We start from the raw sequence: 15,255 nt of genomic DNA, 5'->3' as shown, positions 1-15,255 counted from the left end.
TGTTAATGTCAGAAAACTGTAAACATTTTAAAAGATGAAATATTAGAAACATTTTATAAGATGAAATATTATGAACATTAACCAAACTTGGAATATTTCATAGTATGACTTAACAAAATAAATTTTAACTACCTTATTCCATAAAACACTCTAAATCTCCAAAAAATTATATAAAATTTTTATCTGTGGGTTATAAAACTCAGATGGTCCTACAGAACATTCTGGTATAATTAAAGTAATACATATCATTAATCCTTAGTGCTCCGGTGGTTCCAAATCTCCATGCTTCCAACTCTGCCCAAAATACGCTATTTCTAATGCAGGGTTTTCCCCTTAAGAGAAATACATATAAAACAAGAAACAACTGAAAGCCTTTTGAGTCGAAGGTGCCAGTCCTCTAATTTCTCTAAAATTGTTACACCTAGTGCCATGTAAGATTTGAAATGGCTGAGAGATATGACTCTCCTTCCTAAGTGGGAGAGGGATTAAGTGGGCTTTTTCTCAAGTTCATGTGTTTTAGGGAAGAGAACCTGTGGAACATGAGGATCTGGAAAATGACCAACAAAGAATTATTCAAGCATATATACCCCTTAGAGATTCTTCATGTATTTTCAGGGGTATATGTACCCCAAAGTGAAGACTACTATACTATACAATGCCAAATAGCTATTAGATAAAATTCCCTGATTCATGATACAACTTTTCTCCCTATTCCTATTCTGTTCCAAAGAGGAAAAGAAAGTGAAAATATCTTTACAAAATGGTCACCAAAATTTAACCCATCCTAACTTCAAAGCTGAATAATGCACTAATGATGACCTAATTTATAAAAAGAAAAGGATAACTGGGTGCTAAGAAGGAAAGGAAAGAAGAGGGGAGGAGCGGAGAGGAGGAAGGAACCATAATCATACCTTGAAATTTCAGGAGAGAACAAACCTAAGGATCCTAGAGATGGGGGGAAGGGACGGAAGGAGTCTGGGGAGTGATAGGTTGGGTAAAGGGCTTAAAGAAAAATTATAATTTGTAATAATGAATATGCTCATAATAAAAAATAAAAAAAGATAAAGAAAACGAACTTCCAGAGATATTAAACTTCCAGAAGTTTCAGGAAATAATCAAAAAACGTTTAAAACAGTAAGCAAGCTAATAATTTAATATTAACACCATCAAAGGAAACTTTGTACATGGTGCTCTGCTTTCTGCAAATAGGCATGTGAATTTCAAATGGGAATATTAACGATGATAATTCACAAAAGTAACAAGAACCTTCCATGCACACACACACACACACACACACACACATACACACAACACTCATCTATCAACAATGAGAATCATTACTGTGATAAGTCAAGATTCTTACCTTTTCACAGGTATGTATAAGATTTGGGTTTTGTAGAAGAAAACAGCGTTAAGCTACCTTTTTGTCTTTTAAGGTCTACTTTCATCTATATTTAATGAGTAATATAAAGTTGATGCATGAGAAAAATGGTTTTTCCTTAAAAATTTGAAATCTTACCAAAATGGAGAATCTTTTTTCCTCTTTTCTTTGAAAACACCCATGCTTGGCTTCTTGGAATGGGAGGCTCCGAAATCACAGTCCTCAGACTCTTCCCAACTATCTCCAGACTTGAAGACTGTCTGACCCCAACGCCTCCTAGCACTTTTATGACCCAGTGTGCCATTTGGCTTCTGTGGTGAAAAATTAGTCGTTACAATCTTTAATCATCTGCTGAATGCCTTTTATGCACAAGCTATTATATTAGACGCTGAGTTGCCATTCTCAAGGAGCCTTCCGTATACTTAAGGAGACGACGTATATACACATTTAAAAGCGTTAACAAAAATAGGTAGTACATGCCAAAAATATAATAAGTGTTCAGTGGGAGGAAAGGTCTCTGTGAAATTGGGCTGGGGGGATTTGAATATTTACAATCTGAGTTGACTCTTCTTTGATGTCAAGGATCCAGAAAACTGAGATCTGGCTGTGTCTCTTTTGGCAAGTGACTTAACTTCTCAAGCCTTAGTGTCCTTCTCCTTAAGTGGGGATAGCCTTAAGGAGGCGAACACTAAGGCTGGCACATGCCAGTGTCCCTCTCTCTTCCCTTTCCTAGAATGCAGATGTGACTCTCAAAGAGCTATAGTCATCTTGTGGCTGTAGGCATGGAAGCCACCTGCTGAGGGTGGTGGAACCGGAAGACAGAGCAGCCTGGTTCCTGAGGAAGCTGCATGAGCTCTGGATTACCCACCACCTGACTTGTTGTTATGTGAGAAAACAACCCCTACTGTTTAAGCTACATTAGTCAGGTTTCTGGGATAAGCCACTGAACGTAATCCTGATGGACACAGAGAGGGAAAGAGCAGGAATGACTTCAAAAGATTGAATCTGATTGTCTCAGAATAGTGAAACCATTAACAGAAGAGATAAGGAATAAGGAAGAAGTCCTAGCGTGGGGCAGACAATGAATGGGATTTATACAAATGTATAGAGAGTGGTTCAGGAGCACATAAACTGAAAAACCCAAAAGGCAATTTAAAGTTAGGGAACAAAGCTTGGAAGTAAAGTCAGCAAATACAACTATGCTGACAGCAAGAAAACGTGTATGCAAAAAGAAAAGGAGGGAGGGAGGGAGGGAGGGAAGGAGGCAGAGAGGGAGGGAAAGAGGCAGAGAGGGAGTGAAAGAGGCACGGTGGGAGGGAGGCAGGAAGGAGAGACATTCTAGGGCTGGCTGCTTAGCTCAGCTGGTTAGGGCACCGTGTAGTAACACCAAGGTCAAGGGTTCTGATCCCCATACCGGCCAGCTGCCCAAACAACAACAAAAGAATGGATATGCAACTGGTGGTGGATGACCACAAAAGTGGTATTTACCAACTGTTACCAACTGTTATACTATGATTTTCTTTGCCAGGGAGAACCATCTCCAGACTGAAGAGAACAAAAAGATGTGAAGCTCCAGATCAGTAGACTTGATAAAAGGTTACACTTAGCTCAGTTCAGGACACCTTTCGGCTGAATTGTATCTTAGGTACTGACTCTGGACAGCTGAACAGTGTCAGTGATATCCAAGTAATGCTGCACGTCTGAGAAGACTGGAAAGGGGCAAATATAAATAATCTTCATAAAGTGGAAGGTGGATTTTTACAAACTCACATGAATAAGTTTGGAATAGGATGAGGGCAAAGATTCTAAAATCAATTATTAAAGGGAAAAATATATGAGCACTAAGGGAAAAAAGCGATGGATCATATAGGCTGCCATTTTTCATAAAGATCAACCAATGAGTTCATTAGATGTAGTTTACATGGACTTCGGTCAAGTGGGTGACAGGCTTTTTCATGATATCCTCATCAATGAAATGAAATAATGGAAGGTCAGTAAATGTAGATCAGTTCAATAATCTGACCAAGAGTACTGATTAATGGATCGGTATTTTAATCCAGAAAACGGTTCTAGCAGTCTGCCTGAAGGCTCAGTGCTATTCTTTTCATCATGAAGACACAGGGGAAAAAAAACCAAAGAACTAAATAAATCCATAGCTGGCAACGAGCTGGGCAGAATGGTTAAGCTGAGAAGAAAAAATAAGGATTCAAAAACAGAAATTTCAGAGGTAAAAGTGAGAGGTCTTGGAGCTTTTTGAATCCTAGAGATGAAATACACAAATAGAGGTACAGAATATGTGATTTTGCAGAAGCATTTGTAAAAAGCAGACTTTGAAATTTTAGTTGACAGAATGCTCAATTCCAGCTCTGAAACTTATTAGCTACATAAAAATCTGGGGCCAGGTTACTGTGTGCTTTAGAGAATGCACACAGGCCTAGCACAGGGCACGGCACTCAGCAGCTCAGTAAACACGAGAGTTAGCCTCCTTTTCTTCCCTCAGTACGAATCAACATTTGATGTGTCTTCCAAGAAAAAAAAAAAAGAATGTAACCCTTGGTGGCACCAGTGGACATATGGTTCTGAAGGGTTGGAGGTGATTCATCCTGCTTCCTACTCCACACCCATGGTCAGCCTCTAGTTCTGGCAGCCTCATTCTAAGTGGAAATCAGGGTTGTGAGGGGACCTAGGGGCTCCTTCATACACAGGAACTGAGGGTTACACAGTCATCAGTTAACAATGCGCAGCAGGGCAGGGAATAGGGGAATAGAGAAAAGCACAGGTAATATAGGTGCCATTTTCAAATATCTAAAAGGCCTCCGATAGAGTTTGGATGTATTGGCCCCCCAAAACTCATGTGGAAATTTGATCCCCAATGTGACAGTGCTGCAAGCTGTTTGAGTCATGGGGGTGGATCCCTCATGAATGGATTAATGCTTTCCCTAGGTGAGGAGATTAATGAGTGAGCTCTCACTCTATTAGTTCCCATGAGAGCTGGTTGTTTAAAAGACCCTGGCACCTCCTCTCTCTCTCTTGCTTCCTCTTGACATGTGATCTGCTTGTATCTGCTGGCTGCCTGCTGCTTTCTGCCATGACTAGAAGCAGCCTGAGGCCCATGCCAGATGCAGCTGTCCCAGAATTGTAAGCCAAATAAACCTCTCTGCTTTATAAATTACCCAGTCTCAGGTATTCCTGTTATAAGCAACACAAATGGACCAATACAGAAAATTGGTACCGAGGAGTGGGGTGTTGCTATACAGATGCCAGAAAATGTGTATGCAGCTTTGGAACTGAGTAATGGGCAAAGGCAGGAAGAGTTTGGAGGACTTAGAAGATGACAAAAAGATGAGGGAAAGTTTGGAACATTTTAGAGATTGGTTAAATGGTTGTGACCAAAATGCTGATAGAAATGTGGACAGTAAAGGCCATGCTGATGATGAGGTCTCAGATAGAAATGAGGAACTTATTGGGAATTGGACAAAAGATCACCCCTGCTACACCATAGAAAGGAACTTGGCTGAATTGTGTCCATGCCCTTGGACTTTGTGGAAGGTGGGAGTTAAGAGTTATGAACCAGAATGTTTGGCAGAAGAAATTTCCAAGCAGCAAAGCATTAAGGAAGCTGCATAGTTACTTCTAACAGCCTACTCTGAGTTATGGAAGCAAAGGCATGATGTTAAGCCAGAATTTAAAAGAGAAGCAGAGTGTAAAGATTTGGAAAATTTGCAGCCTGGCCATGCAGTAGAGATGCAGAGAGTAGGAGAAAAATGCAAGGGTGAAACATATAAACTGGTTACTAAAGACATTGTCTTGGCAGTGAAGCAGCCAGATGCCAATAACCAGGACAATGCGAAAAAAGCCCTAAAGGCATTTGAGGAGTCTGAAAGGGCGCCCCACCCATCACAGGCCCTGAGGCCTAAAAGGACTGACTTGTCCCAGAGGACAGACCTGGGGTGCAGCTGCCCTTGGGAACCTGCTCCCTGCATCCCAACTGCTCTGGATGGAGCAGCCCTGCCTCAAGTGGCCCGAAGTGTGGTTCATGCAGCAGCTCTGGAGAGTAGAAGCCTGAAACCTCAGTGGCATCCATGTAGTGTTAAGTCTGCAGGCCAGCAGGACATGAGAGCAGTGGAGGTGTGGCAGCCTCCAACCAGATTTCAGAGGATGTATGGAAAAGCCCAGGGGCCCAGGCAGAGACCTGTGGGCAGCGGGAGGGGGGAGGGGCAGAGCCACCACAGAGGTCATCTACTAGAGCAATGAGGAGCAGGAAAGTGGGGTCAGAGCCCTTGCAGAGAGGGAAATTTCCCCACCAGGGAAATGTCTAGTAGAGCCAAGGCAGCAGGACTTGGAAAAGCCCAGAACCCCAGGACCCCAGATCTGTAAGGCCACAGGCAACATGCAACACCTACCTGGAAAAGCTGCAGGTACCACCACAGCTCAATGTGCTGCACCTGGCAGAGCTGTGGGAGCAAGGGTGCCCAAGGCTTTGGGGGCCGAGATGTCCCATTGTGCCCAGGATATAGGACTTGGAGTCAAAGAAGATTATTTTGGAGCTTTAAGATTTAATATCTGTCCTGCTGGGTTTCAGACTTGTTTGGGACCTGTTTCTCCTTTCTTTATGAGATAGGGAGACCCCCCACTTTCATAACATATGCAACTCACTTCTGTGAAACTGCTTGCTATGTGACAAGATAGATTAATTAAGTTTAAGTGGTGTTTGAATTGCTTAAAAAATGCTATTGTTTAAAATTCCCCCTTGGCTCTTTAGCCCTGCCTTGAAAGAAGTTAAAAGCTAAATATTAGCCTGCACTTACTTAGAGAAGTTTGAATTTTGTTTAATGTTCCTCACCCAAGCTTCCCCTGAGCAATTAACAGGCTTGTTTCAGCTTCTGTTATCAGCTTGCGCTTGGCCTCCTCAAACCCCCTCCTCACATTAGGAGGGAATGTGTGTGATCATATGATAACTTTAAGTATGTAACTATATGATAACTTTAACTGTGTGACTAATGTAAAAATGTACCTTTAAAAAATCCCTCTAAACTTCAGTTCAGGGCTGCTCCCTTCCCAGACTTTTCTTGGAGGGACAGTCGCAGGCCAGCCAATAAAGACCGCCTTTTAAATTCTCAATCGGTGTTCTGGTTCCTTTTCCATGTGGCAGCCTCACAACATTTCAGCCTATTCCTCCCTCTTGGAATTGGAACATGTACCCAATGTCTGTTCCACCATTGTATCTTGGCAGTAGATAAATTTGGTTTTGATTTTTACAGGTTCACAGCTGGAAGGAGTTTTGCTGTTGGTCTCAGATGAGTAGAAATAGCCTGAGGCCCAGGCCAGATGCAGCTGTCCCAGAATCATAAGCCAGATAAACCTCTGTTCTTTATAAACTGCCCAGTCTCAGGTATTTCTGTTATAGCAACACAAAATGGACTAATACAGCCTCCTTTCAAGAAGAGGGATCCCCTTTTTAAAAAAGTGATAGAAAACCAGATTTTAGCTCAGTATAAAGAAGAACTTTCTAATACTCAGAACTGTCCCAAAAATGAAGTAGATGCCTCAGGACCTTGGAGGTGGTTTAAAGATTCTGTGGACAATTACTCATTCATTCAACAAATATTTATTGAGAATCTACCATGTGGCAGGCACCATTCTGGGTTCTAGGGCTATATTGATAAACAAAACAGATCTCTGACCTCTTGGAACTTGCATTCTAGTGGGAAGGGCTAGATAACAAACATAAGAAACAAGTAATTAATAGTATGTTAGTATGTGGTTAGTGCTGCTGGGGGCAGGGGAACCTCACTTATGCTAGGATGGCAGGGGTGGTTGGGGACTGCATAAGGAATTAGATACATGGCTGTTTAAGATCTCTTTCAGTCCTAAAATGCCATAATGCAATTGCATTTAGGAGTGTACCCCCCCCCCCCCAGGGGACAGCTAAAATTATATGGCACTTGGTGAGGTGAACAAAAGAACTAGTAAGAAGTTCTATATGCCTGACACTTAAAACACCCATTCTGTTCATGTTCATTAGCATTTGAAAACAAGGTAAAATTACAGTTAAAATCCTTAAGATTTAGGATCAGTACTCTTGAGTACTGATTCATTTCTTTCTTTGAATTCTTTTGCATCTAAATAACTGTTAAAACAAGTCTGTACCATGTAAACTTTATTACTTTCATTCTGAAAGTTTTTATTTTTATAAACCATATTAGAATTTTACATTATCTCATGTTGAGCTCCTACCAGAGGAAGGAGGAAGCAGGGGCTTTAACACAGAATAATCTTTTGTATTTTCCCCAACCCTATTAGGAATGCCTCAAAAAGGAATCCTAATTGCATAGTCATACTATTTCATTTAAAGTACTTACAGTTGGCATGTTTTTGACGATACTTGGAAATAGTGTTTGTGGTGGTTTCTGTTGACTCTGTTGCTTTGAAGGTTGCTGGACACTCACGTTCTGTGGTGGCTGAATGGGCTGCAGCGGTTGGTGGCTGGTTTTTGGCTGGGGCTGTCCGACAGTCTGATCAGTTATGTCTGGCAGAGGCCTAGGTTCTAGTTCAACTAAAGATGGCTTCGGTTCTAATGGTTGTAGCTGTTTAGTTAAAGGCTGTTTCGATTCCAAATGATGCATGGAAGGGCCTAATACCTGACCAACTTGAAAATATGGGTGTTTCAGTGCCTATAAAAGCATAGAAATAACAACAAATGGAAAATGGTTCCACCTAAATTTATCACACATAAACTGTTATTATCTGGCATTAGACTAGGTAAATATCATTAGCTTACGTAAACTTCAAAGATTTAGGAAGCATCCATTTTTCCCTGTGTAGTGCCCTATGTGGTGACTTTAAAAAGATAACCAGAAAAAAAATGATTTGAGAAATAAATACCATTTAAAAAAATTAAAAAGTGCAAGCAGGAAGAATATGTATCTCACTTGTAACTTTAACATCCAGGTGAAGCAACCGTTCTATTTATCTAAAGATTTTGTAGAAAAACAAAATGTAGCTTATTTAAATTGGCTGAATTTGATGTGATTAATGTATACTAAAATACTAGATGCTGATTATGGTTTAGAGTACATCCAAAGGCATTAAGAAGTGAGTTAAGAAAACCTTCTACATAGTATATTTAAAATGATCAAATATAACTGTACACAAAATTCAGAGTTATTTTCAGCCTGAGTATAACCATATACCTGCCAGCAATGAAAAAAATTCTAAGAAAGGAGATTATAAACACGTATGTGTTAAAACTTATTCTATCAATACACTGTTAAAAAGAAGACATTTATGGGAAGACATTATTAAAAATATTAATAAAAATTATCACTGTTTGAATTTTACCTAGATCAGTCATCCAGTTGCTTGCATGGGGCGGGGGATGGACCCTTGATGTCTGGGTGGCAGAGTCTAGAGCAGTGCTTCTCAACAGAGGGTGAGTTTGCCCCTTGGGAGACATTTGGCAATGTCTGGAGACATTTTTTATTGTAACAACAGGAATGGGGGACTGCTACTGGCATCTATCGGGTCAAGACCAAGAATGTTGCTCAATATCCTATAATGCACAGGACAGCCTCCAACAACAGAGTTATTTGGTCCAAAATGTCAATAGGGCCGAAATTGAGAAAATATTCTTGAAAATGTCTGAGGCCTTCTGTGCAGCTCAGTTGTGGAAATATTTCCCTTATCAGCATCGTATACCCGGACGAAGGAGGGAAGTTCCCAGCCCTGCTGCCTCTTGGCTGTTCTTTTTTTAGGGGGCGGAAGGAGGAAGGGGTCCCATAAGATAGCCAAGCCCACTTTCCCTGCACCTCCTGCCCTCACCCGGTAGCCACCCATGTGCGAACACAGCCCTGGCCAACAGTGAACTAACTCCTTCGCAGATGTGTAAGGGCAATTTTCAACAGGACAGAAAGCAACTCTGCATTTTACGTGGTCCCCGAATCCTACTACTTAACCTCTATCCCTAATTAGGTCTCTCTGCTTTTGACTAGATAGCAGGGCTGTGAAACGATGTTGTGCTGCATAAGAAAGTTAGTTAAGGATTAGAGGAAGGGCAGGGAGGTATATTCCAGCAGAGGTACAAGGAGTCTTTCTTTTAAGATGTTCCCTACTGCAACCAATGTATAATTATATTAATATCATTAAGTGGGACATAACAAATATAGGTAATTTAAATACATAAGTACCTAGCACAGAGAAGGCACTCAAATGCTGAATTAAGTCACATTAATTAATTAGTATGTCAGTACTCCTAAATTAATAATGTAAATTTTGGAGCTGGAGCTTTTGTGAAGGTGTTTGTAATTTCAAGGCTTCATGTGTAACAATTCTTCCTCTTTAAGATACCAGCTACTATCCTTCAAGAAGAGGGGAATCTTTAAAAAATAGTAACATTTACTTTTTCCTGTTCACTAAGAGAAGACGTGACCATTATAGAGAATAAAAAATGTATAGAAAGTTCTCAAGAAGAAAATAAGAATCATCTGCAATCTCAACACCCACAGATAAACACTGCTAACATTTTAAATCTTTTTCTTTTCAGTATTTCTTCTCATCATATAACTTGTCTATTTTTCAAAATCATATGTGTATAAATAGCACTTGAGCATGAGATTTCTCCCAAATTCTTTAAAAAGTTTTATTTTAAAAAAGTCATTGTTAATGGTAGCAGAATACTCCGAATTAAGAATACACATAGTTTAAATTTGGAAACATTTAGATTAACTTTCTTTCTTTCTTTTTTTTTTTTTGGTGGCTGGCCATATGGGGATCCAAACCCTTGACCCTGGTGTTGTCAGCACATCATAGATTAACTTTCAGTGGGCAGTTTTCAATCGGAATTGAACAGTTTTCAATCGGAAATGAAACTTTATCCAACTTTGTGACTGTTTTTAAGATTCTTTATATATATTGTAAAGTTGCTTTCTCTTACTAAGAGAGATGAAAAATGGTATCACATTTTTATTTGCATTTTAAAATAGTAAACAAGGATTGAACATTTAAAAAATATTTTGGTAATTTGTATTTCTTTTCCTGTGATTTGTCTCATGCCCATTTTTCTTTTTATAATATATTTCAAAGGCATATGTTTATTACAAAAGTAATGAATATTTAGAAAAAAATAGAAAATACAAATAAGCATTTCAGTATTTTTATGTTTTTTAGGAGCTTATATTAAGGATACTAACACTGTCCTATTTATTAAAAATAATTCTTGGTGTCTTGTGTTTCAACTATGATATTTTATGTAAAGAAAACTTTTCATTCTTCAGTAATCAAATCTTCTGAGTTTTCGCTTTGTGATTTCTTCTATTACTTTTATACCTATTTCTTCTCACCGTGAGATCAAATGTACATGTATGTAGGGCTGGCCAGTTAGCTCAGTTGGTTAGAGTGTGGTGTTGATAACACCAAGGTCCAGGGTTTGATCCCTGCACCAGCAGCTGCCAAAAAAAAAAAAGTGAAATATACACGTATGCTTCCTTTTCAGTTTTAATGGTTTAGGTTTTTTTTTACACTTCATTATTTAATCCTTCTGTGATTTATCTGTAAAGTATAGTGAGAGGTAAGAACCTAAATACTTTTCCCCTAAGAGTTAATAAATCATCTCATTATCACTCACTGAACAGTCCTCTCCCACTGCCCCATTTCTGAGGCCACGTTTACCTTGTACTGACCTATACATTCTGCAACATTGAGCTATTTGTCAATTCTTATGCCAGTACTTTCATTTCACTGTTGTCATTATTATCACTTTACAAATTATTTTCAGGCCTGTCAGGGCAAGCTTTCTGCCCCTACCACTGTTCTCTAATTATTTATTCTTGTTCAAACCTGTCTTCCCCATTCTTTCCCATTTGTTCTTCCAAATGACCTTTAGAAAACATTTCTTCAAGTTAAATTTTAAAAAAGCAAAATGATTTTTTGGTAACTTTCACAGAGAATTTATATTTAAACAATAAGAATACAATAAAGGTTATTATCCCTTTTTAATTGAAGCCCCTTGCAGATATTGGCACGGCGGTTTAAAGACCACGAGACTTGGGATACATCTGCAGATGTATCAGTGCAGTCACAAAGGAACAAAGTCTGGGCATCACAATGCTGCCCTCCTGTGGGAACCAGACGCTGAGCATTATTACTCCAAGTCTACGGAGGGATGATGCTAATACTGTCGTGTAAAGTGAACAAGAATCCCACCCCTGAAACTTAAGGAGAGCATAGAAAAGTCTACTGTGTTGAATGATTGAAGAGATCCTTTCTGCCTTAGGGTTGCAGGGCTTAATTCTCTTGGTAAAACCCTGGCTTAGAATAGACTTATATTGTGATATTGTAAAACCTCAAATTTAAAAAGGAATAACAAGAAGGTTCATCTTACCTGGCTTGCTGTTGGTCGTTTCTTTGGATCCCAATTCAACATTTCAGTCATAAGCTGAATAGCTTCATTACTGGCATTGGGAATAAGAGTTTTCAAGTTTATAGGAACACACTGGGGAAAGCGGAAATTCATAGAGGATGCAAGCTGGTATCCTTCTGGCCAGTCGCTCTTTGTGAGGAATATGTGTGGACAGGGGGAGCAAAAAGAAAACAGTAATTTAGTAATAGATTTAAAAACATAGTAATAATATAAAAGTCATTCATGTGCGAAAATTTCAATGTTGATTCATATCAATAAATGCAAGAATAAAATACCAGACCACATACACAATTCACTGCTGCAAACAGTATGAAAAGAACATTGCACTGAAAGTTAGGAAAAAATAAGAATGCACTTATATAAATTTCAAAATATTAAACTCTTGTCTAGTTTTGGATCTTGATAATGATAATGAGGGTGATGGCGGTGATACCTGGGTGATTTTGAACAAACGAGGACACATGCTTTACAATGAGGCTGATTATTACAAAGATTCTCATTATATATTACATATCACATACAATGTTAAAAATTGCACACAGCCAGGAAATGACAGTTATGTTAAAGCTTTAATAGCTATGTTTGTCTGATGTCAACCAAAAGGCACATACTAACTTAATTAGAATACAGTCACAGTCAGGCGCTGCATAACAATGTTTTGGTCAACAACAGCCTCTATATGCGACAGTGGTCCCATAGATTATAAATGAGCTAAAAAATTCCTATTGCCTAGTGATGTTGTAGCCGTCATACTGTCTTAGCACAACGCATTATTCACATAGTAACAGGCTATCCCATATAGCTTAGGCGTGTAGTCGGCTATCGCACCCAGGTTTGTATAATCACACTCTGGATGTTTGCACAATGATGAAATCGCCTAATGATGCATTTCTCAGAACGGATCCTGTTGTTAAGCAACACATGACTGTGTACATACTTATACTTATTAAGTACATCTCAGAAAGTAAGGTCTAGCTGAAATGTGATAGTTAATTGAAAAGTTCTCAGTTCAAGAAATCAAATGTCCACAGCAGAGATGTATAAAAGGAAACAAGAAAAGGTTAAGAGAAACTAGAGCCCAGGGCATCAGGGGTAATGAGTTGATGTGGATGGACAGTCACAGCACAGGTGAGATAAAGTAAGCAAGGCCATCTGTGTAGTCATCAACCGGCCACCAGCCCAAAGCCACACTCTAAACACGGTATACAGAATTTTTCCTTAAATCTCAAGGAAAGGCAAGCACCTTTTTTTCCTTCAGTTTGGTGGGATTCTTTCTTCTTGCAATCCTTATCCCATCCCATTAAAAAAGTATTATAAGAAAAACATTAAAGTATAAGCCTATTTGAAAATGAAAATATGAGATATCTAGGCAAAAGTTATAAATAATCAAAAGTTATAAAATTTAAAGCAAAGTAGCAAGTCAGAAATAACCAAAAGTTATAACAACTTAGGGACAAGAGTACTTACTTTTTTGGGAGTCCCTAAAACTTGGCAAATTTTAAAGATCTCATCAACCTCACTTGTCCCTGGGAAAAGTGGTCTTAACGTGTACAGTTCAGCCATTATACTTCCGACAGCCCACACATCAATGGGAGAGCTATAAACTGAGGATCTTAGTAAAACTTCAGGAGCACGATACCTTTGAAAATAGAAGACAAAACAAGAAAGGCTATTTTAATTGTAATTTCAAAGGTGGATGGGCAGTAGGACTCGGATTGGTCATGCATGTCAACCAAGGAGCAGACTGAGTGCCTTCTGTGGGTCAGGGATTTGGGGTCAACTGGACATGACAGATGTTCCCTGACCACAAACAATGGGGCTGTAGACAAATGTAAATGAAATGTCCAGGTAGCCTAAGATAGGAACTCAAATGAGTAAGTACGCAAATAAGGGCTATTTGATATATTCAAAAAATATGAGAGGAAAAACCATGTCAGAAAGCACTGTGTCCAGCATACATTCACATGAAGGATAGAAAACAAGATTATCCTTGAGTAGTGGATGTTTTTCTTTTTATCAGCTTGAAAGGGCTTAGACCCTCAATTAACTCCTCTCCATAGACAATATCTTTGAGAAAAATACCCTCTTATAAAAAGAGCAAAGGTACCTGGTAAGCCCAACACAATATCTGCTAAATGGAAGGTATTCTCAATTCTATTTCTTTCATATTGAAACCACTAATCTACTTTCTGTCTTTATAGATTTGCCTACTCTGGACATTTCATATCAATGGGATCATAAACTATCTGGTTCTTGTGACTGGCTTTTTTCACTTAGCATAGTGTTTTTGAGGTTCCTCCACGTTGTAGTGTGTATCAATACTTAATCTTTTTATTGCAGAATAATATTCCATTATATGCATATATCATATTTACGTATCCATTCATCAGTGATGAACAATTTGGGTTGTTTCTACTTTGGGGCTGGTATGAATAATACTGCTATGAACATTCACGTACAAGTTTTTACATGGACATGTGCTTTCATTTCTTGGGCATATACCTAGGTATGGACTTGCTGGGTCACATGGATAGACTCTGCCTCACCACTGAGGAACTGCCAGACTGTTTTGCAAAGCAGCTGCACCACTTTACATTCCTACCAGCAGTGTTATGGTTCTGATTTCTCCACGTGCTCACCAACACTTCTTACTATCTGTTTTGACAAATATTTGTAGAGACAAAATTGTATTGAATGTTTTGCCAAGTTTAGATGCTGACACATTAAGTCTCAATTTCATTCCATTTCAGGATAGAATCTAAATTTATACAATTAAAAACAAAATCTCCTTCAAAAGAATCTTCCTGAGAGAGGAGATTTTCCAAATCTAATAGTACATTTAAAAAAAAAATAAAACTAGTATACTGTTTGAGCTCTTATTTGTTTAATTCCTCTCTTGCTCTTGTAGGGATAAATATAATTGTCTGTTTGCAAACTGTTTTCAATTGCTGCAATTTGCTATAAGCTTCAAGGGCATATGGTTTTGGGTACACCCTGTATCAAAGATTCTGATTGAAGTTTTCCAAGTGATTTGGAACAAAATACAACCAAAATGTAAAGGACTTGTTTACAAAGGTAGATGCCACTGTACATCACTTAAACTGATTTACAAAGTAATTCTTCAAAGGCAATGGCAGACAGCAAAGAGAGAAAGCACATCCTGCTGTGCTCAAGCTTTTTTTTGGTTGTCAACATCAGTGTCAACATAAAAATTTTGTAGTTCAGTTACTCTGCCTCTGTACATGTCTGTGTGATTTGTAAATTCTGCCAACTTGTATTTTGATTGGTGGGACAGCATATCAATGGATGCAGTTACAGAATAGATGTGTATCATAACCAATCCAAGTACATTTCTGCTTTCTTGTCTAAATCTTAATTTAGTAAGAACACTGGTTTTATGATGCTGCTTCCCTAAAATTTGTATTTGTATTATCACTGCAGAAACAATACTTCTATT

At 38.7% G+C, this 15,255-nt stretch overlaps 1 protein-coding gene across 3 annotated transcripts in view; it reads right to left on the bottom strand.

Annotated features, from left to right (window-relative positions):
• Positions 1-15,255, bottom strand: part of MAK (male germ cell associated kinase) — a 56,346-nt gene that overhangs the window by 15,988 nt on the left and 25,103 nt on the right. For all 3 annotated transcript variants that reach the window (XM_063097589.1, XM_063097590.1, XM_063097592.1), the window contains exons 6-9: positions 13,266-13,437; positions 11,760-11,927; positions 7,744-8,055; positions 1,520-1,692 (exon numbers count right to left, since the gene is read on the bottom strand). In XM_063097589.1, the coding sequence (XP_062953659.1) occupies positions 1,520-1,692; positions 7,744-8,055; positions 11,760-11,927; positions 13,266-13,437 (825 nt within the window). The remainder of the gene's footprint in view (positions 1-1,519; positions 1,693-7,743; positions 8,056-11,759; positions 11,928-13,265; positions 13,438-15,255) is intronic.

This window comes from Cynocephalus volans, chromosome 5, assembly GCF_027409185.1.
Source record: "Cynocephalus volans isolate mCynVol1 chromosome 5, mCynVol1.pri, whole genome shotgun sequence".
Classification (NCBI taxonomy): Eukaryota; Metazoa; Chordata; class Mammalia; order Dermoptera; family Cynocephalidae; genus Cynocephalus; species Cynocephalus volans.
The sequence above is the reverse complement of the archived record's forward strand: the minus strand, read 5'-3'. Positions and strand labels throughout refer to the sequence as shown.